The following is a 22,688-nucleotide window of genomic DNA, read 5'->3' as shown; positions in this document are numbered from 1 at the left end:
GGCTTCAGTTTATTGGAGGGTACTTTGAGTGCTCCTTAGAATTTGGCAATAAGACCACCCTATTAGGATAAACCTGGTCAGAATTATCCTGGGATGGTTAATAGTAGGCTGTTTGTAGAAGTGACCTACCTTGAGAGTAATAAATGTGTCTTAGGAGATCAGAGAAATGCCCAACCTAAAGATAATGGGCATAATTGGAACCATTAATAGAATTAAGTTGTTATCTATTTAATTTTTAATGTGTATTATTTTTCTAAAGTACAGTTTGTCATGAGAGCAGTATCTTCCTTTCTAGAATATGAGAGATAATATGAAGTTTGTGGTACATCAAGCACCATTTAGGTAAAAAAACAAAAACTATTTAGGAGTCATGACTATTGTAATTAACCAGGGAAGTACTGTTTATTATAAGCCACAATAAGGGTTGATGTCCTACTCTAAAATGTGAAGGATTATGCTACCCTTCTTTTCATTATTTCAGTTCTGGATACATTTTTACAGAAGATAGTAGAATTATAAATGTTAAATAGATCAGATACCTTGTATAGCTCTAGACTGGCTCAATTGTGAATGGAACTCGCTTGTTTATCTCTAAACTATTCAGATTGCTCAGTAGCCTTAATTTATGTATGTGTATGCCTATTATTTTCCTTTTACTAGTACTTACTTTGCATTTATGGTTGTATGAATTTGTGTTTTAACCAAATTCATACAAAATTAAATCAGAGGTTTTTGTTTGTATGTTTTACATGATCATGGTCTTTTAGATATATTTAAATGCTCAGTACAAAGGTAGCTTGAAAATATTTACTAATTAATAGTTCCTAGACTCAATAGTTCTGATTTCTGTATAGTGAAAACTCATATTTTAATGTGTTTTTTGTAAAAAAATTCTAAAGAACTGTAAAATTTTCCCCTTCTGTAATGCTTTCCAGTAGACCTAAACTTGTTGTAAAGAGTTATGTCATTGCATACACTATGAAATGGTGAAAACATTTTTATGAAATGGTGAAAACATTTTTATAAAATGATTTCAGTTCTGTGTTTTGACTTTAATATCATTCTTCTAAACCATTAATTTTCAGAATTATTCTCTGCTTCCTTTCCCTTTTTCTTTTGTAACTTTATAAATGTGAGTTTAAAAAGTAAACTCTAATCATACGTCTTTTTTTTTTTTTAGGTTGTTATGGAGTTGATGGAGAGAGTGACTCTATTATGAGTTCAGCTTCTGAAAACTCCACTGAACCTTGGTTTTGTGATGCCTGTAAATGTGGTGTTTCCCCTAGCTGTGAACTGTGTCCCAATCAGGATGGAATTTTCAAGGAGACAGATGCTGGAAGGTTGATGTCATAATTCTTTTGTGTTAATATATCTGCTTTATAATGCATATGCTTCTATTTTTGTATTTATGATTTTCTGAGTTAGACATTTTCATTTGATTGCTTCTTTGTGTCTTTTTGACATAGAGTAAGTGGACAGGAGGCTACATATCAGGGCAAAGAGGAAGAAAGATCATTTACTGAGTATCTGCATTTGCCTTTATAGCCTATAATGCCATTTAATCTTAGGAATGACTGTATGATCAGAGAGATGGTAAAGTTGCCTATTTTATAGGTAGAAGCTGAGGCTTAGATCTTTACATAATTTTGAACAAGTTCATAGTTAAATTTGAACTCAGATCTGTTTGACTTCAAGAGTATATTAGTAAATAGAACCTATACAATGATTATAAAAGGGGATATTTAACTTAAAGAAGTACTAAGCTATAATAAACAGTAACCATAAAGATATAAAAGAACTCTGAAGAATAATACTGTAGAGGTGAGAGAGAGTTTTCAGGGAAAGACAAACTTGGAAGGGAGACACCTTCCCCAAGACTATGGTTCAGGCCTTGTTAGAGAAAGTGTAGTTTGAGCCTGCTGGATGGCAGGGAAGTTGGCTGGTTGGCCTGGGCCAGTACCTGGCCTGTTCTTGGCAAGTGGGTAACTGGGCAGTGGTTTCAAGCCAGGAGTGTGTGGTGTCTAGGTTGAGAGGGCCACAAAAAAGTGATCTTCAAGGCCGGGTCTGCAAGGTCACTGAGGGCAGAGCACTGGTGGGTGTCCTTTTCCCATCCTGAAGAGAAGCCCCTTCCTCTTACCGTGCCTTCTGCCACTCTACTGAGACAGAGCCGAGGATCGTGTAGATGGGAAGTGCTGTTGGGATTCTGTTCATTATTTCAAAGCAGATATTGAAGAGTGGATTTGAGCTGAGAGGCACTAAAATGATAACTGGTCCAGAGAACTATGTTCTTTTCACTAGATTCACACTCATTTTTAGTATCACATTTGAACAGTTGTCATTGTTACAGTGTTGGCATCTTTCTTGTTTTTCCCCAGGAGACTACCAATTGGGATGGGTGACTAATATAAGATTAGTTCCTAACCTTTTATGTATTATATATCACTACTTACCCTCTTCCCCCATGTAAGAGGGGGTACTCAATTTTTTATTTTACCACATATGGATATTTCAGTATTTTACTTAATGTTTAATATTTTAATAAGAACAGTGAAATAACCTAGACAAATTATCATGATCATTTTTCATATTTAAAATTTTGAAATGATAGGATGCATTATATGCCAAAAAATGGTTTTTTTTAAACTTAATAAATTTTATTTTAGTAAAGTAAAAGCTATTTTTTTCATTTTTACCTTAATTGGTGGGTAGGCCCTTGAAAAGTATTGCCATACAGTTGGGATAGCACAGAGTCTATCATGGAATCTTGGAGACTGTATATTGAGGGTATCTAGGAGAAATGACTACCTTGTATATTGATGTCTAGGAAAATGACCAAAAAGTTTACTTCTTGTCCCTCATTGCTTATCCTCAAAATAAACATTTAACACATTATTTGATGTATTGAATTGAGTCTGTGGTTTGTGTCATAGACAATGCCATTATTTTATGCCTGGACTCACTTTGACCTAGAATTAGGAAATTTATTACAACATTAAAAGTGTATGCTTTCAAGTTAGACTGCCTATATTTGTATTCTGGTTTTTTCTTACTGTGATTTTAGGCAAGTAATTTAACCATTTTATGCCTCAGTTTCCTAGCACTTTTGAGAGGATTAAATGAGATGATGAAACTGCTGCACTGAATATGCCAGCAAATTTGGGAAACTCAGCAGTGGCCACAGGACTGGAAAAGGACAGTTTTCATTCCAATCCCAAAGAAAGGCAATGCCAAAGAATGCTCAAACTACTGCACAATTGCACTCATCTCACACGCTAGTAAAGTAAAGCTCAAGATTCTCCAAGCCAGGCTTCAACAGTACGTGAACTGTGAAATTCCAGATGTTCAAGCTGGTTTTAGAAAAGGCAGAGGAACCAGAGATCAAATTGCCAACACCCATTGATTATCGAAAAAGCAAGAGAGTTCCAGAAAATCATCTATTTCTGCTTTACTGACTACGTCAAAACCTTTGACTGTGTGGATCACAACAAACTGTAGAGAATTCTTCCTGAGATGGGAATACCAGACCACCTGACTTGTCTCTTGAGAAATCTGTGTGCAGGTCAGGAAGCAACAGTTAGAACTGGAAATGGAACAACAGTCTAGTTCCAAATAGGGAAAGGAGTACATCAAGGCTGTATATTGTCACCCTGCTTATTTCACTTATATGCAGAGTACATCATGAGAAATTCTGGGCTGGATGAAGCACAAACTGGAATCAAGATTGCCAGGAGAAATAGCAATTAGCTCAGATATGCAGATGACACCACCCATATGACAGAAAGCGAAGAAGAACTAAAGAGTCTCTTGATGAAAGAGTGAAAAAGCTGGCTTAAAACTTAGCATTCAGAAAACTAAGATCATGGCATCTGGTCCCATCACTTCATGGCAGATAGATGGGGAAACAGTGGAAACAGTGACAGACTTTATTTTTTTAGGCTCCAAATTCACTGCAAATGGTGACTGCAGCCATGAAATTAAAAGACGCTTGCTCCTTGGAAGAAAAGTTATGACCAACCTAGATAGCATATTAAAAAGCAGAGACATTACTTTGCCAACAAAGGTCCATCTAGTCAAAGCTATGGTTTTTTCAGTAGTCATGTATGATTGTGAGAGTTGGACTATAAAGAAAGCTGAGCGCTGACGAATTGATGCTTTTGAATTGTGGTGTTGGAGAAGACTCTTGAGAGTCCCTTGGACTGCAAGGAGATCCAACCAGTCCATCCTAAAGGAAATCAGTCCTGAATACTCATTGGCAGGACTGATGCTGAAGCTGAAACTCTAATACTTTGGCCACCTGATGCAAAGAACTGACTCATGTGAAAAGACCCTGTAGCTGGAAAGATAGAAGGCAGGAGGCGCAGGGGACGACAGGATGAGATGGTCAGATGGCATCACTGACTCAATAGACATGAGTTTGAGTAGGCTCTGGGAGTTGGTGATGGATAGGGAAGCCTGGTGTGCTGCAGTCCATGGGGTCGCAAAGAGTCAGACACGACTGAGTCACTGAACTGAACTGAAATGAGATGATTTCTGTAAACAGTGTAGTTTCTGAAACTTAAGTGTGTAATAAATATCTCCTTAGTTCCTCTGCTGCTGCTACGTCTACTGCTAGTGCTTTTTTGATACTATTCCATTTATTTAAGGTAATCTTAGAAAAGAAACTGCATAAATCCTTTCTTAATAACTTTTCGGTCCTGCAATTTGAAATTTATGGTAATAAATGGTTGTGAAAAAGTACGGCAGCTTTGAGAAACACAATTTCCTTTTAGGGAAGAGCGTTTATTTTACCTTTTCTCTTGTCAATAATTTGAAATTTCTATTGAGAAACTATAAAGTAGCTCTGTTACTACACTAATATGTAATATATACTAATACGCAGTCCACAAACTAACTTGTAAAATTGTCTCTGATTGAAGAAAAGGGAGGCTTCTTTAACCATTGAGTTTTACTCAGATATATTTATATTGACACCTCCCTTGTTGGTGTAGCCTGGAAAATTTTTTATGCTCTTTGAACATTTTATTTCTGTTGATGCCCATACTTACCTGTAGAGTACTGTGGGAATTACAGGTCTTGATACAGTTTGAAGGATGTAATACTAGCTTGAATCAAGAGCAAAAAAGCCATGAAGATTTGACAAGGTATTTAGTACTCTAGCTTCAAATGGAAAACAGATGAAAGAACTATGTATGGAAAGAATGAAAAATTTTTGAAATTTTCTTCTGTTATATAGGCCATTTAGACTGCTTTCCCTTCTGTGTCTGATGGGAGCCACATATACTACAATAGAAAATTAGGCAGTTTAATGTGAGAATACCATCAATACATTCTTATCATTGAATTTTTATTTTATTTTTTTCTTAAAGAGAGTATTTTATCCTGCCTTCAGTTCAGTTCAGTTCTGTCGCTCAGTCATGTCCGACTCTTTGCGACCCCATGAATTGTAGCACGCCAGGCCTCCCTGTCCGTCACCAACTCCCGGAGTTCACCCAGACTCATGTCCATCGAGTCAGTGATGCCATCCAGCCATCTCATCCTCCCTTCTCCTCCTGCCCCCAATCCCTCCCAGCATCCTGCCTTAGTGGTATTATAAACCTGAATATAGGAAATATTACACATACTTTAATAGCATATCACACCTTATGCTGCAAGCATTTCACATACTTCTTTGTCACTTCCCCACTGCCTGCCTGGTGCTGTGTTCTTCAGTTCAGTTCAGTCGCTCAGTAATTAATTACTGAATGAATAAATACAGGAATGAAAATAACTCCTGAAATGAGTTTTTTTAATGTGTTATAAAGACACCGCAAGTACAAAGCATTTCAAAATCAAGTTTGATCGATGAATGTAGTTCTTATTTGAAATGAGTTTTTGTGAAGTATTTTTCTACTTAGTTTGCTTTATTAAAATATGTAAATTTAAAAGAATGTATTAATAGCTTCTGTGCTAGAATGACAATTCTGACTCTTGTTTTTTTGGTGGTCTTATGGGATGCTTGTTTTTTGTTCCCTTTCCTGATCAACATCTGCCTTCAAAGCTCCAAGAAAAATGAATGATAAAGTAACAAGGAAGTTTATTCCTTTTTGATTTCTCAATTTGTCTTAATTACAAGGTTCTAAAGTACATTTAGTTAAACAAACGAACAAAAATCTATATACAACAGATATTAAAAAGGACCAAAATTATCTCAGCTGTTTGGTATGTATTTTAATAAAGACTCAAGTTGGCATCCTCATAAGTGTGGTTGTGGAAAATGATACACTTTTGTGCCAGTCACACTGAAATGGCAGTTTCAATCTGTAGTACTTGTGTGACTAGTTCTAAAAGATTTTAAGAAGGTCAATATGAAGCAAGCAGTCAGCTGTTGGGTTTATCAAAGATAAACTCCTACAGAGTACAGCGGCATTTAATACATCAGTGGAGCATGAAAAAACTGCACAAATTAAATTGAGAAAGCAGCTGCTCGTTGAAGATGTGTATCTTTATATTGAACTCCACAGGATGCATTTGGGAAGTTGGATTAAAACATTTTATCAAGAAAATCTCAAAACTTTGAATTTTCTTCCCAGTAAAAAAGGATAAATTTTAAAGATTTGTAACTATTTTCCCCAGTACCTCTATAAAATGATTCTTAGTCTTATTTCTTTAAGACTCATAGTGCATCACAAAACAGAACCAGGTAGCAATCATAGCCTCTCAAGCTATGATAAAGTAAAATTTGTTGTTAATATTTTCACAAGGTTAAGAGATATTTGCCATCTCATTTTTACCTTGTTTCTTGCAGAGATGAGGGAGATCTGTTTACATTTCAAAATCTAGTGGTCCTGTATTTTGCATGGTTGTAAGCAAACAGAAAGAGTTCCTGATATATTTTATAGAGGTTCAGAACAGTTTTTAAAAAATGTAATTAGAATCAATTCCTACTTTTTTTTTTAGTACACTGAAACTATGAACATTTTGTTGTTGCTGTTGTTTAGTGTTGTAAAATCATCCAGACTTTAAAAATTATTTATTTGTGGGGCACATACATAGTACATAGGTTGTATGGTGATCTGATGAGCTGAATGAACTGTGACTTCCTTATATTATCACAACTCTTCTGTCCAGTCTCCTATCAATCAGTTTCAACCTAGGAAGAAAGAAAGTTAAGATGCACACCAAGAATTTTTTTTTTAAATATGTCCTTAAGGATTATCCAATAGCTTTTAGAAAAAAGTAGCAGGAAAGATCAATGTTATATAATTTATGCAGAGTAACTAACGTCACAGTTCTTAAATTAGGATCCTTAATTGTCAGAGTGCTTAAAATATTGTGCATACCTTTCCATGCACATGAAAATGTTTTGTTTCATTTGAATAGTGGTTTTGTGCAAATATTTAAGAATAACAGATAAGTGCAAAGTGCGGTGAATATTAAGTGAAAGGCAATTGTAGTTGTTATCTCTCAGCTTTGGCTAAGCTGCTGGAAAAGTAGTGCTTATTGCAGTCCCCTTTTCTGTAATTAAATGATATAATTATATAAGTGTTTAATATTCTTTAGTTGTATGTCTGAGGTTTTGAGACCTGGCCATAAAATTCTTGCAGTAGTTATTTGATATGGCAGATATATTTTATGTTTATTTTCCACGTGGGCATTTTATCAGAAGGTTTGATAACAAAATCATATCTTTTCTCCTTATAGATGGGTTCACATCGTTTGTGCCCTGTACGTTCCTGGTGTAGCCTTTGGAGATATTGACAAGTTACGACCAGTAACACTAACAGAAATGAACTATTCCAAATATGGTGCCAAGGTGAGACAAACTGTTTTTGGTTGTCTAAGAGAAAGTTTTACTTGTTAGTTTATATGGCTTTTTGCTAATATCATTATTAACTACAGAAATGCTTATTACTAATTATGCTATTGCTTGTGTGCGTGCTTAGTCAGTCTGTTGTGTCTGACTGTTTGTAACCTGTTTGGGCTGTAGCTTGTCAAGTTTCTCTGTCCATGGAATTTTCCAGGAAAGAATACTGGAATGAGTTGCCATTTCCTTCTCCATGGGATCTCCCGACCCAGAGATTGAACCCAGGGTCTCCAGAATTGCAGGCAGATTCTTTACTGTCTGAGCCACCAGGGAAGCCCAATTATGCTATTGGAGAGTACTAAATCATTTATAATTGACAGTAATTTTCCCAGAAAGCCAGTAATATATAAATTCTTCCATGTGTTTGTAATTTAGTTTAACCTGTGGGGAAAAATGATAGTTGATATCACTGTTGTTTCCCTGGTATTTGGCACACTGCTTAGTGTATAGTGAATTCTCAGATTAAATCCTTATTTTTAACCAGTTGGACTGAATACGAGCTTAATTTCTAACTTTACTTTTGAAATGAAATTTATGAAATTATGAAAAGAGTACATGAAAAACCCATTATTTTCTCAGATTTCAAGGACTGATTTTATGCCTACATAACCTGCCCTAGCAGATGAGTCTCCGTAGGTTATAAATTGGTTTTTCACTATGACTTTTAGATTATGAGTGATAAGATTACACACTTATTAATTTAAACTTAAGTATATAATTACTGCAGACATCTTTAGAATGGTAGAACTAATTAGGCACTGATACATATTCTCTTTCCATTACTGTCTGTTGGGCATTTGGGAAGGGAGTCTCTTGGAGAGCATTAGTAACATATTAAAGGTAAGGTGAAAAACTTAGATATTGTTGGAAGATTCTGATTTTAAACTTTGATAGTTTCTGCTATTGTATCCAGAATATCCTCCTTGGACTTTAACAATCACTCCAGTAATCTTTTGCTTTGGTTTGGGTATGCAGCTCCCCTCTCCAGAATTAGCTAAATCTTCTAGGCCCTAGTATTGAATTTACTTTCCTCAGGTAACTGTACACTGTCTTGTTGCTTCTCTAATGCCTTTATAGTAAATAAATACTGATTTGTCTACATTTTCTAGTTGAGTAGAAGCAATACAGATTACCTAGTCCACCAGTTTTGGAAATGGAAGTTCCTACTTTTTGATAGCAGCTTCCATCAAGCATAAAAGGAACTGACTTCCATCATTTTCAATAGGCATATGTTGTTACCATAAATATAAATCTCAGAGCAATTAAAAAAAACCAGTAAGCAGATACTGCTTCATAAAACTGAGGCTAGCAGTGACCTCTGGATTAAAAACGAGTCATTAAATGTATAATTATCTGCTGATTTTTTTTTATTATCACCTGCTTTTGTGTTGAAGTATTACTAGGAAAAGGAGTAAAAAAATTATGTACTGTCTAGCTCATCTGCAAAATCAAACCCAATGTTGTGAGTTTTATCTTAGACAGCTCTCTAGACCACATTGTCTATCCATTTCCTAATCCTGATTACTTTCTTCCTTATGTTCTCAGTTGCTTCGTTCCCTAGCTTTGTAAATGATTCAGGCAATTGAGGAAGATTCTATTTTCTTTGTTGATTGTTCTATAGTCTTTTAAGACTTCAGTGTCAGACATTTTTTCTTTGTGTTCTCTCAAAAGTCCCTTACCCAATTTCAGTTGGGTTTTTTGGTTTCATGTTTATATTACTACTTGTTGATATTTTATACCATATATACTACTGTTAATAAAAAGACCTTTAACTAGGCAGCAGAATGTCAGGAGTTGGCAGTATTTTCACACCGGTGCCCAGAACACAGTTCTTGGGTAACAGTGCTAATATATCAGTTTGGTACTGTCTAGCCAGTAGGTACTAACTGTTACAGTATTACAATGATCTTTTTAGCATCTATTGAAACTTTTTCATTTTTCTTTTTAAATGTTTCCCTCATATTTAATTTATATAGACTGCATTTATTAAGCAGTTCTTCCTTAACTGTCTGCTGACAGTCTTTCATAATTTAGCAAGTTTTTTTGTGAAGATTCATATTTATAGAGTATATTTTGATAGTAGGTTTTTCTTTTTCTTTTCTTCCTCTCTGTGGTTTAGTTAAAGTATTAAAAAAATAAATCAGGGTGCTGGAATTTGGGGTAATTTCAACAGTTTATACCTTTAGTTTTACAGTTTTTCCTTTTATATACAGGAAGAATATAAATAATTGGTTATATTGTGTATTATTATTAATTTCACAAAATTGTTTACTTAAGATTGCTTCTGCTTCTCTTAAATATATTTTTTAAATGCATTGTTTCTTTGATTTCAATGTCTAGATCTTTTGGTGAATTTTCTCTGGCTTCTTATTCGTTTTCTTTAATTTTTTCAAATAGTATATTGTTGAAATAAGTGTAGTTTAATGGTTAAGAGCATGGTCTTTAAGATTATCTGGTTAAAGACTGCACTAACCTCAGTTTTCTCATGTGTAAGATGAGAATGACTGTAGTACTTCTTCCACATATTATTATGAAATAGTGTCAGATGACACTATAAATAATTATATATATTAATTCATGTAACGTGCTTAGAATAGTGCGTAGTGCATGGTAAGCCCTCAACTACTTATTGTTATAATCATCATTATATAAGTGGAATTTTGGTTTTGTAGAACTCTATAGAGAATTACTTTTTTTCTTATAAATATTTGGCTTACCTAAGGTTTTTGTTTATATTGATACACTATTGGTACTCTTGGTTCACTATTTGTATTTTGTAGAAGCTTTGTATGAGAATACAGTTTCTGTTCTGGGAATGTTTTCCCTCTGAGACTTTTCCTGTTATTCCACTGTAGGAGTGTAGCTTCTGTGAAGACCCTCGTTTTGCTCGAACTGGAGTTTGCATTAGCTGTGATGCAGGGATGTGCAGAGCCTATTTCCATGTGACCTGTGCGCAGAGGGAAGGTCTGCTCTCAGAGGCGGCAGCAGAAGAGGTAGGTTTATTTATATCCATGGTTGGTGACTATGTTCATAAGGCTTATCATGACTCCATTGTATTCTCTAACAGGTGTGCATCTTAAAATAAGTTTGTGAGTTTATTCTTTAAGTGTTTGTCTAGATCACTGGTCTGAAACTTTGAGCAAGCAATATATATGAATTTTTTCAGTCTTAAAGCCAGCCATACCTTTGGAAAACATGTTACAAATTTTATAATGAAATCTGACAGATAAAATGAAACATAATTCAAGGTGTTTTAAAGGATTATAATGTCTGCGTATCTTGTATAAGAATCTAAAATTATATTTTAGTAATAACCTTGCTGTGTTTCTCTTTAAGTAAAATCACTACCCTGTCTTCAGTACCTGCATTTCTATTTCTTTACAATTGTTTCTAATTCTAAAATTTTCCTACTAGAAATTTAAGCAATCAGTTGTTTTCAAAGTACATTTTTGGAACTCTTCAGTATTCTCTCAAGGTCTGTGAGGTTAAAACTGTCTTCATAATAGTATGAAAATAATACGTACTTTTTTTGCTCTTAATTTTCTCACAAGTAATAGTGGAGATTTCCAGAGATTATATAGCATATAACAATATAAGCATTTGAATGTGGAAGCAGTTTTGAAAATCCAGCTGTCTTCTTTAAATCTAGATATTAAGAGACTTGCAAAAATGTAAAACAGTGTCACTCTTCTCACTAAAAATTTTTATGTATGTAAATCTTAGTATTTTTCATTAAAGTGTTATTTTTATTAACATGTACTGGGCTTATTGTTATTTTAAAATAAATGAATATTTTTAAAATTTCTCAATTTTAAATTCTAATATGGTAACTAACTCACATAAACTCTGCAGGTCTTCAAAACCTTTTACTACTATAAGGGATCCTGAGACCAAGTTTTGTTTTCTTTTTTTTTTTTTTAAGCTTTTTATATAAGTAGGTAATTGAGTGTTCTATAATTCTTACTTTATATTTGGAATAGATTTATGGAATATCTAAGCCTCTGTTGTTATGCTACTTTATTGGGTGAATTTTCAGTGTCATGTAAAAATATATTTTTTATGTTGGGCTTTCATCTTACTCCATTTTATTTCATAGGCAAGAAACAAGTGAAAAAGATAATCTCAGGAAGAAAAATTTTTGAGCCAATTTTAAGGGACATATTTTACCAATGAATTGATCCTATTGAGATTATAATTTGGGCACATGTATCTGGTTTTGTGCCAGTCTCTGATTATGATGAGTTGTATTTTGATTAATTGAAGAAGCGTACTAAAGGGACATTGTGCATTTTCACAGCTATTTGGTAGACCTATATAGAGGAGCAGTTGTATAATGGGGTCATGTAGATTACTCACTGGTCATAGCAAACACCCTCCTCCAATGACACAAGAGACGACTCTACACATGGACATCAAATGGCCAGAACCAAAATCAGATTGGTTCTGATTATATTCTTTGTAACCAAAGATGGAGAAGCTCTTTGCAGTCAGCAAAAAGAAGACTGGGAGCTGATAGTGGCTCAGATCATGAATAAGTGGCTCCTTATTGCAAAATTCTGACTTAAATTGAACAAAGTAGGGAAAACCACTAGGCCATTCAGATATGACCTTTAGGTCAAATCCCTTACTATTATACAGTGGAAGTGACAAATAGATTCAAGGGATTAGATATGATACACAGATCTAATCTGGAAAGCTATGGATGAACAATCATGACATTGTATAGGAGGCAGTGATCAAAACTATCCCCAAGAAAGAGAAATGCAGAAAAGCAAAATAGTTGTCTGAGGAGTCCTTACAAATACCTGAGAAAAGAAGAGAAGCAAAAGGCAAGGGAGAAAAGGAAAGATATATCCATCTGAATGAAGAGTTCCAAAGAATAGCAAGGAGAGATAAGAAAGCCTTCCTCAGTGATCAATGCAAAGAAATACAGGAAAACAATAGAATGGGAAAGACTAGAGATCTCTTCAAGAAAATTAGAGATACCAAGGGAACATTTCATGCAAAGATGGGTATAATAAAGGACAGAAATGGTATGGACCTAGCAGAAGCAAAAGATAGAGATGGCAAAAGTACACAGAAGAACTATACAAAAAAGATCTTCATCACCCAGATAACTACAATGGTGTGATCATTTACCTAGAACCAGACGTCTTGGAGTGTGAAGACAAGTGGGCCTTAGGAAGCATCACTATGAACAAAGCTAGTGTAGGTGATGGAATTTCAGTTGAGCTCTTTCAAATCCTAAAAGATGATGGTGTGCAAGTGCTGCACTCAGTATGCCAGCAAATATGGAAAACTCAGCAGTAGCCACAGGACTGGAAAAGGTCAGTTTTCATTCCAGTCCCAAAGAAGGGCAATGCCGCAGAATCTTCAAACTACTACACATTTGCACTCATTTCACATGTTAGCAAAGGAATTCTCAAAATTCTCCAAGCCAAGCTTCAGCAGTACGTGAACTGAGAACTTCCAGATGTTTAAGCTGGATTTAGAAAAGGCAGAGGAACCAGAAATTCAATTGCCAACATCTGTTCGATCATAGAAAAAGCAAGAGAATTCCAGAAAAACATCTACTTCTGCTTCTTTGACTACCCCAAAGCCTTTGACTGTGTGGAAAATACTTCAAGAGGTGGGAATACCAGACCATTTTACCTGCCTCCTGCAAAACCTGTATGCAGGTCAAGAAGCAACAGTTAGAATTGGACATGGAACTACAGACTGGTTGAAAATTGGGAAAGGAGTACGTCAAATCTGTATAGTGTCACCCTGCTTATTTAACTTATATGAAGAGTATATCATGCAAAATGCCGGGCTGGCTGAAGCACAAGCTAGAATCAAGATTGCCGTGAGAAATATCAATAACCTCAGACACGCAGATTGTATCACCCTATGGCAGAAAGTGAAGAGGAACTAAAGAGCCTCTTGATGAAAGTGAAAGAGGAGAGTGAAAAAGCTTGCCTAAAACTCAACATTCAAACAACTAAGATCATGGCATCCCGTCCCGTCACTTTATGACGAATAGTTGGGGAAACAATGGCAACAGTGACAGACTTTATTTTCTTGGTCTCCAAAATCACTGCAATGGTGACTGCAGCCGTAAAATTAAAAGATGCCTGGTCCTTGGAAGAAAAGCTATGACCAACCTAGACAGCTTATTAAAAAACAGAGACATTACTTTGCCAACAAGGCAAAGCTGTGGTTTTTCAAGTGGTCATGTATGGATTTGAGAGTTGGACCATAAAGAAAGGTGAGCACCGAAGAATTGATGCTTTTGAACTGTGATGTTGGAGAACATTCTTGAGAGTCCCTTGGACTGCAAGGGGATCAAACCAGTCAATCCTAAAGGAAATCAGTCCTAAATATTCATTGGAAGGACTGATGCTAAAGCTCCAATACTTTGGCCACCTGATGCGAAGAGCCCACTCATTAGAAAAGACTCTGATGCTGGGAAAGATCAAAGGCAGGAGGAGAAGGGAATGACAGAAGACAAAATGGTGGATGGCATCACTGACTCAATGGACGTGAGTTTGAGCAAGCTCTGGGAGATGGTAGAGGACAGGGAAGCCTGGCGTGTTGCAGTCCATGGGGTCACAAGAGTTGGACATGAATGAGTGACTGAACAACAACAAATCACTCAAGATGGTTGGCAGAAATCCAGAGAGATAAAAGAAGTAAGACTCAGCAGATCAGATAAATCTCAGTGAATATCTGCATCAGGGAATCTGTAGGTTAAGGTTATGACTTTACTTCTGGAAACTTTGAACTTCGTAGGCAGGATGGTTTTTTTGTAGCCATTTCTTTTAGAACTTGAGAGGACTTTTCCTTCTATACTGTGATAGTTTGGGTCTCTTTGTATAGTGCCATCCATCATTATTTTTGGTAGACAGTCGCTAAGAGTCAGACATGACTGAGCGACTTCACTTTCCCTTTTCACTTTCATGCATTGGAGAAGGAAATGGCAACTCACTCCAGTGTTCTTGCCTGGAGAATCCCAGGGATGGGGCAGCCTGGTGGGCTGCCGTCTATGGGGTCACACAGAGTCGGACATGACTGAAACGACTTAGCAGCAGCAGCAGCAGCCATTTAATTAATGAAAATGTGTGAAGCAGCCATGTATGGGACGGTGGGTATAATGGGGTCCATAGTGATTTAGAGATTGCATCTCCACATAAAGGCATTCAAATTAAAACAAAATACAGTATTACACTGAATAAATAGTTTACAGTTTGTGGTCTGAATATCTATATATCTGTGAGCTAATCTGGGGAAATTTACAGAGAAAGTTAGATGAATCATGATGTGGAAACAGGTTTTTTTCCTTGCCTTGCTCCCTCCTTTGATTGATTAGGTAGGAATTCTGGATTTTGGAATAATGAAGTGTGATTTTTCTCTCCCCACCTTGTTAAATGAACTCTTCTTTGGGGAAATGATTTAAAGCATATTTGCATGTATTTGTGGTTTCTTATTGTAAACAGTTATATAGTTGAAAAATCAACTATATAAAGAATATATAAAGAAACCATATAAAGAATTTTGAATAGGGTTTTAAAATACAAGACTTGGCTTGAATCAATATCAATGAAGTTTGCTCTTGTCAGTAAACGTCTTGTTAAAATGAACTTCTTGGCTACTTCTCCTGGTTGTACTTGTGTAGATTAAGATTTATGTAATGCATATTTGATGAAAAAATAAATTTTAAATCAAAATAGATGTGCTGTTTGTGGGTATGCCTTGTCTTCTGTTTCAGTTTTATGACATTAGAGAAAGCACTTTTTTTTTTTGTCTTTTAAAGACTGTTTTATTAAGTTGGATATCTTACTTCTTGATGGGTGTTTTATACAGGCAGTCAAAGAAAGGTTGAAAAAGAGAGTGAGTACTTTGGTTTCATCCAGTGACATCATAACCCTAGCATACTTTTTATGTCTTTTTATAGCCGTCTGCCATAGTACTTTATCCTATTAGTGACATCTATTCTATTGCTTTTGACCCATTTTGTGAAAATTCTAGATTATTTAGAATATTTAACCATGTTATGACCCTGCTTGCTCAGACGGTAAAGCATCTGCCTACAATGAGGGAGACCTAGGTTTGATCCCTGGGTCGGGAAGATCCCCTGGAGAAGTCAGTGGCACCCCACTCCAGTACTCTTGCCTGGAAAATCCCATGGACGGAGGAGCCTGGTAGGCTACAGTCCATGGGGTCGCAAAGAGTTGGACACAACTGAGTGACTTCACTTCACTTCATGACAAAATATATCTTATTGTTAAAACCACACTATAAAACAGGCCCAGTTATGCTGATTGCGACTTATGTTTCATATCATATAGTTAGCCTTAAGATTCCTTATCTTTCACTTAAACCATCTGGTAGTTTCTTCTATGATAAAGTATGATTTTGGTACTGTGAACATTGTTATAATCTGTTACCATGTAAAAAATTCTCTTTGAAATAATGTGGAATTATGTATCAATTTTTTTTCCTACAACCTTTGATTTAATGGATTGAAATCATTCATGAATTAAATTTCAAAGGCTCAAATTAGATATTTGTCACTGAACTGATGCCTTAATATTGCTAGAAGAACCAGGATTGGTAAGAATAGCTCTTATTGGATAAAATATTTTTAAATGAATTAATGAAGAAGTTACATTCCTTAAAAGTAGGTATTTTGTATGAGATCTTCAGTAATATTTTTATATGGCTGTTTTAGGCATTATTTTAAAAATTATTCTGGATGAATTCTGACAGTTACTCAGATCACTTTCTCTCACACTCCATACCTAATCTATTAGCATATCCCGTCTTCAAAGTGTATCTAGGACATGTTCAATGTTATCTTGCTAAGTTCATTGCTGTGCCCTAGTCCAAGTCTTTTTTTGTCAACTGGGTTAATAACCTCCCAGCTCTTTCTGGCCTTGTCTTGCTAGAGCAGAGGGTGGCAATTTTTTCTTTTTACTATAAAGAGCCAGATAGTAAATATTTTAGGCTTTGTGGGCCTATGGCTTGTGTGTAACTATTTAACTTTGCCACTGATTATGAAAAATCCATAGACAATATATAAACAAATGAACATGGCTGTGTTCAAATAAAACTGTATTTCCAAAAACAGGCAGTGCCAGATTTGGCTTTTAGGTCCTGCTTTGGTGTCAAGCCTTTTCATAGGGAACAGAGGACATTTTCAGTTGTGGCTAGTATTATCCCATTAAAATCTAAGTCGGATCTGGTCACTCCTTTGCTTAAAACCCTTCAGTGGCTTTCCATCTGATTCAAACTAGAGGCCAGTTTCTCTGCTGGTCTATAAGGGTCTGTGTGATCTGGCTTCACATTACCTCTCTGAGTTTATCATTTCCCCTCGTTCAGCCTCATTGGCTCACTTGTTGCTCCTTGAATGGATGGCCGGGTGAGCTCCTGCTCTGGGCCTCTGTATTTGTTTCCTTGCATGGGCTGCCTTTCCCCCACATGGCTCATTCCCTCACTTTTTTTTCTGGTCCTCATTCTATATCTACTGCTCACTGTGGCTTCTCTTGGTCGCCCTGTCTAATGTTGCAATCCTCCCACTCCCATAACAGTTTCTATTCTCTTTTCTGCTGCTTTCTTCCCTTTTTAACTAACCTAACCACTGTCCAGTATAGCTCTAGTAGTTTTCTGGTAGCATCTTTAGGAATTTCTAGGTATAGCACCGATATCATATGCAAACAGTGACAGTTTTACTTCTTTTCCAATTTGAATTCCTTTTCTTTTTCTTCTGTGATTGCTGTGTCGAAGACTTCCAAAATAACTATGTTGGATAAAAGTGGTACAAGTTGCCATCCTTATCTTGTTCCTGATCTTATAGAAAAATGCTTTCAGCTTTTCACCCTTGATTATGATGTTAACTGTGGATTTATCGTAAATGGCCTTTTTTTATGTTGAGGAATGTTCCTTCTGTGTCCACTTTCTGAAGAGAAATCATAAATAGATGTTGAATTATGTCAGAAGATTTTTCTGCATCTATAAAGATGATCATATGGTTTTTATTTTTCAATTTGTTATTATGGTATATCACATTGATTGGCATATGGATGCTGAAAAATCTTTGCATCCCTGGAATAAGTCCCACTTGATAATATGTATGATTCTTTTTATTTTGTTTATTGTCTGTCACTTTCATTAGGACATAGATTCATGAGGACAGGGATTTTTTGTTATTATTTTTCACTGTGTTCTCAATGATTAGAATACAAGTTGAGGGACCAATCCCTTTTATCATTCACCTTGTATGTGATCAGCTGTTTAGCATTAAAGGTCTTTTTTTTTTTTTTTTCTTTTAAGATTTCATTAAAAAAAAATTCATAAAAAAAAGGTCAGTTTTTATTCCAATCCCAAAGAAAGGCAATGTCAAAGAATGCTCAAACTACCGCACAATTGCACTCATCTCACACGCTAGTAAAGTAATGCTCAAAATTCTCCAAGCCAGGCTTCAGCAATACATGAACTGTGAACTTCCAGCTGTTCAAGCTGGTTTTAGAAAAGGCCGAGGAACCAGAGACCAAATTGCCAACATCTGCTGGATCATCGGAAAAGCAAGAGAATTCCAGAAAAATATCTATTTCTGCTTTATTGACTATGCCAAAGCCTTTGACTGTGTGGATCACAATAAACTGTGGAAAATTCTGAAAGAGATAGGAATCCAGACCACCTGACCTGCCTCTTGAGAAATTTGTATGCAGGTCAGGAAGCAACAGTTAGAACTGGACAGGGAACAACAGACTGGTTCCAAATAGGAAAAGGAGTTCGTCAAGGCTGTATATTGTCACCCTGCCTATTTAACTTATATGCAGAGTACATCATGAGAAACGCTGGGCTGGAAGAAGCACAAGCTGGAATCAGGATTGCCAGGAGAAGTATCAGTAACCTCAGATACGCAGATGACACCACCCTTATGGCAGAAAGTGAAGAGGAACTAAAAAGCCTCTTGATGAAGGTGAAAGAGGAGAGTGAAAAAGTTGGCTTAAAACTCAACATTCAGAAAACGAAGATCATGGCATCTGGTCCCATCACTTCATGGGAAATAGACGGAGAAACAGTGGACAGAGTGTCAGACTTTATTTTTTGGGGCTCCAAAATCACTGCAGATGGTGATTGCAGCCATGAAATTAAAAGACACTTACTCCTTGGAAGGAAAGTTACGACCAACCTAGATCAGATCAGTCGCTCAGTCGTGTCCGACTCTTTGCAACCCCATGAATCGCAGCATGCCAGGCCTCCCTGTCCATCACCAACTCCCGGAGTTCACTCAGACTCACGTCCATTGAGTCAGTGATGCCATCCAGCCGTCTCATCCTCTGTCATCCCCTTCTCCTCCTGCCCCCAATCCCTCCCAGCATCAGAGTCTTTTCCAATGAGTCAACTCTTCACATGAGGTGGCCAAAGTACTGGAGTTTCAGCTTTAGCATCATTCCTTCCAAAGAAATCCCAGGGCTGATCTCCTTCAGAATGGACTGGTTGGATCTCCTTGCAGTCCAAGGGACTCGCAAGAGTCTTCTCCAGCACCACAGTTCAAAAGCATCAATTCTTCGGCGCTCAGCCTTCTTCACAGTCCAACTCTCACATCCCTACATGACCACAGGAAAAACCATAGCCTTGACTAGATGGACCTTTGTTGGCAAAGTAACGTCTCTGCTTTTGAATATGCTATCTAGGTTGGTCATAACTTTCCTTCCAAGGAGTGAGCATCTTTTAATTTCATGGCTGCAGTCAGCAGAGACATTACTTTGCCAACAAAGGTCTGTCTAGTCAAGGCTCTGGTTTTTCCAGTGGTCATGTATGGATGTGAGAGTTGGACTGTGAAGAAGGCTGAGCGCCGAAGAATTGATGCTTTTGAGCTGTGGTGTTGGAGAAGAGAGTCCCTTGGACTGCAAGGAGATCCAACCAGTCCAATCTGAAGGAGTGGGGTGCCACATTGCCTTCTCCCATTTTGTGTATAGTGAATTGCAATTTGGTTTCCCATTTATTTTTATTTGATTTCCTATTTATCTACAGGCATTGTCTGAGGGTATTTCCTTGGTACCTTTTCTTGTGGTATTAGAATAACTATTCATACATGTGTCTCTGTCTCTTTGGTTTGCATAAGTTGCTCACTACTTCCTCCAGCTTGGTTACTTGTTAGCAGATAGATCATTTTCACTTTGGTACTTCTCTAAGAATCATTTAACTTTTTTTTGAAGTATGACTGACTGTAAGAAATATAATTTACTTGTAATTTATACAGATTATCAACTGCTCCAAACATTTACATGAGCCATATTATTAGATGTTTATGTTCTTGGATAAAATTATTTTGATTCTTAACTATTATTCATTTAGTTGATGTGTACTTTTTATACTTTCGTTGGTGTTGAAAGCCTTATTGATTTTTTTTTTGTTTGTTTAAACTGAGAATGTTGATGAGCCTGTTTCTCAGTACATTATGTAGTGTTCTTTCTCTTAATTCTTAATAGTAGGTTTAGCTGTGTGTTTGCTTATTAACTGGTTTCTGATATTGTGAATTATGTTACTGATTGCAATAACTTCTTTAATTTTCTGGCAATTTCAGAGCCACATGTGGAGTCTACTACCAATGTGCATGTGACTTTTATGATAAGTATTTTGTTTGTTCAACTTTTTGATGATGTACCTTATCTAGGCTTTTGGAAGCAAGTAATAGAATACTTAGCTGTGGTAGCCATGTGTTAACTATCTCATGACAGGAGACCTAAACAATAGTAGTTCTGGGGTTGTTTCAGAAGCTCAATGATTAAGTCTTATTTTATTCTTCTATTCTACCAACATCAATATGCTTTTCTTTTTGGTTCCTAACCTTGTTGTCTCATGGTCTCAATATTGCTGGAATAGCTCTAAATAAGCACTGTGTTCTTTCATTATATAATTCAAAACAGAGGAGGAGGGGAGAGGGTTCTCTTATCATTAGGACTGAAAAATTTTCTCATATGTTCACTCCAGTAGATTGTCCCATTATCTCATGTGTCAAAATAGTCATTATGGCTATTGTTAGCAGTGTGATAAGATGAATTGGTGAAACCTGACATTTTCAGTTTCTGTCAAAGAAAATGAATTTTACAAAAAGGGAATATGTTGGAAGGGAATGGCTTGGGGAGTTAGCAGCTAACAAACAGTTTGCTACAACCAGCCTAAGAAGTTGGCAGTTTATTTCCTTTCACTGTAGCTCAGCCATATACTTAGATCAAATGAAGTAGTGTTTTTATCAGGTATTAAAAGAAGGAAAAGAAGAATCAGTTATTTTGAATAAAAGAAAGAAACAAATGAAAATGTCACCGTTTCCATTTTTCCCTTCCTTGCTTCACAGTAGAATTCTGATGTTCTGGCCTTTCTTTTCCCTGGGTTTGATCTGTTACCTGATCTTTGCTTTTTAAGAGTGTCATCCCCTTTCCTTCCAGCCTGCCTCATCATAGTGGAATTGGCTTCTCAGTAGTCCTTCCTTTTCAAGACTTTTTTCTGATTGTTTTTTTTTGACATTAATATTGGCTTTAGTTTTATAATCTTACACAGAGAACTTTAAGGAATATTCTGTATGTCTGGGTTTCATCTTATTTTTTTCTACTTCGTTTTCCCTTTGTTTCATTATTCACTCTCACCTTCTAAACACACACACACTACAATCCTTACTTAGTTTTTAAAATTAATAATTAAAGCTTAATTAAATTATCTTACGCTTTGCATATTTTAATAAGCCACCTCAAATCTTTTTTGAATAAATAAAAAATAACCTGTAGGATAAAAACACACCAGTTCTGTTTTTATTTTTTATTTATTTTTTTTTACCAGTTCTGTTTTTAATAAAGAGTTTATATCATTATTTTTCAGTTAACTTTGTGAGTTTTGTGTCAGTGTCTAAATTTGATGTCTACCATAAGACTGTATTTTTATCTGCTTATAAACCACAGTTAAAAATAATGAATTTGGGATGGTGTGACTATATGTAAGGAAATAATAAAATATAATAAATGCAAATGGATAATTTCTATGTGCAGAGCTGATTATTAGGACTTTTCCTATATAAACAGATATTGCATAAGTTGAACTTTAGGCTGCCAAATAAATTAACATAGGTTTTCTTTTCGTTTTAACAGATATGGTTAAAAAATGAAAAGTAGAATTGAATACTTTAAAGTATTATATAATCATTAAATCATATGTATTTTCCTGCCAGAAAGAAATATTAATGTCAGATTTTAATGAGCTTAATGTAAATAGTTAATACCTAATGTTTTTGTAGAATCTGATGCCAAAGGATAATTTTACTTTCATAAAGTGTTATTTTTCTGTTAGCTAGATTAGTATTAATTTTTTATATAAAAGATATAGATAAGGATAATATTTTAATGATGGGTAAAGAAACTGCTTTATTTTTTTAATAAATATAATTTACATAAAATTCTTACTAGATTGGTTTTAGACCACCATATTTTGTATATAATATGTATGAGTTTTAAGAATTGATAAAATACTTAAGTCATAAAAGTGAAAAGTGAACAAGTGATAAATGCTAAAAATGGGGGAAAAAGAGACCTTTAAAAATGAGATCAAATTGAATACAGATTCTTAGAATAAGATCTCAATAAAGTTAAGTTGGTTACTTTCAGTTTTTATAGGAGAGGGTACTAAACAGCTGTACGTATGGTTTTGTTTATGGTTCAGAAAATATGTACATTGTGAAATTTTTCTTTTTTGGTATCTAGACGCGAGTCATTTGTTCATTAGTGTATTAGTGTAGTGTTAGTTGCTCAGTTGTGTCCAACTCTTTGCGACCCCATGGACCATGGCCCACAGTCTCCTCCATCTATGG

The 22,688-nt window shown here is 35.6% G+C and overlaps 1 protein-coding gene across 13 annotated transcripts in view; it reads left to right on the top strand.

The window, feature by feature from the left end:
* PHF14 (PHD finger protein 14) overlaps window positions 1–22,688 on the top strand; it is a 239,355-nt gene that overhangs the window by 27,447 nt on the left and 189,220 nt on the right. For all 13 annotated transcript variants that reach the window (XR_003510849.1, XR_003510848.1, XR_003510846.1 and 10 more), the window contains exons 5-7: window positions 1,181–1,340; window positions 7,681–7,792; window positions 10,699–10,836. Coding sequence is in view for 7 of the 13 variants with exons in the window: in XM_027540052.1 (XP_027395853.1) it covers window positions 1,181–1,340; window positions 7,681–7,792; window positions 10,699–10,836 (410 nt within the window). In the remaining 6 variants the exon portion in view is untranslated. The remainder of the gene's footprint in view (window positions 1–1,180; window positions 1,341–7,680; window positions 7,793–10,698; window positions 10,837–22,688) is intronic.

Source organism: Bos indicus x Bos taurus, chromosome 4 (assembly GCF_003369695.1).
Source record: "Bos indicus x Bos taurus breed Angus x Brahman F1 hybrid chromosome 4, Bos_hybrid_MaternalHap_v2.0, whole genome shotgun sequence".
Lineage (NCBI taxonomy): Eukaryota > Metazoa > Chordata > Mammalia > Artiodactyla > Bovidae > Bos > Bos indicus x Bos taurus.
Note: the sequence above shows the minus strand (reverse complement) of the source record. Positions and strands in the feature narration are given on the sequence as shown.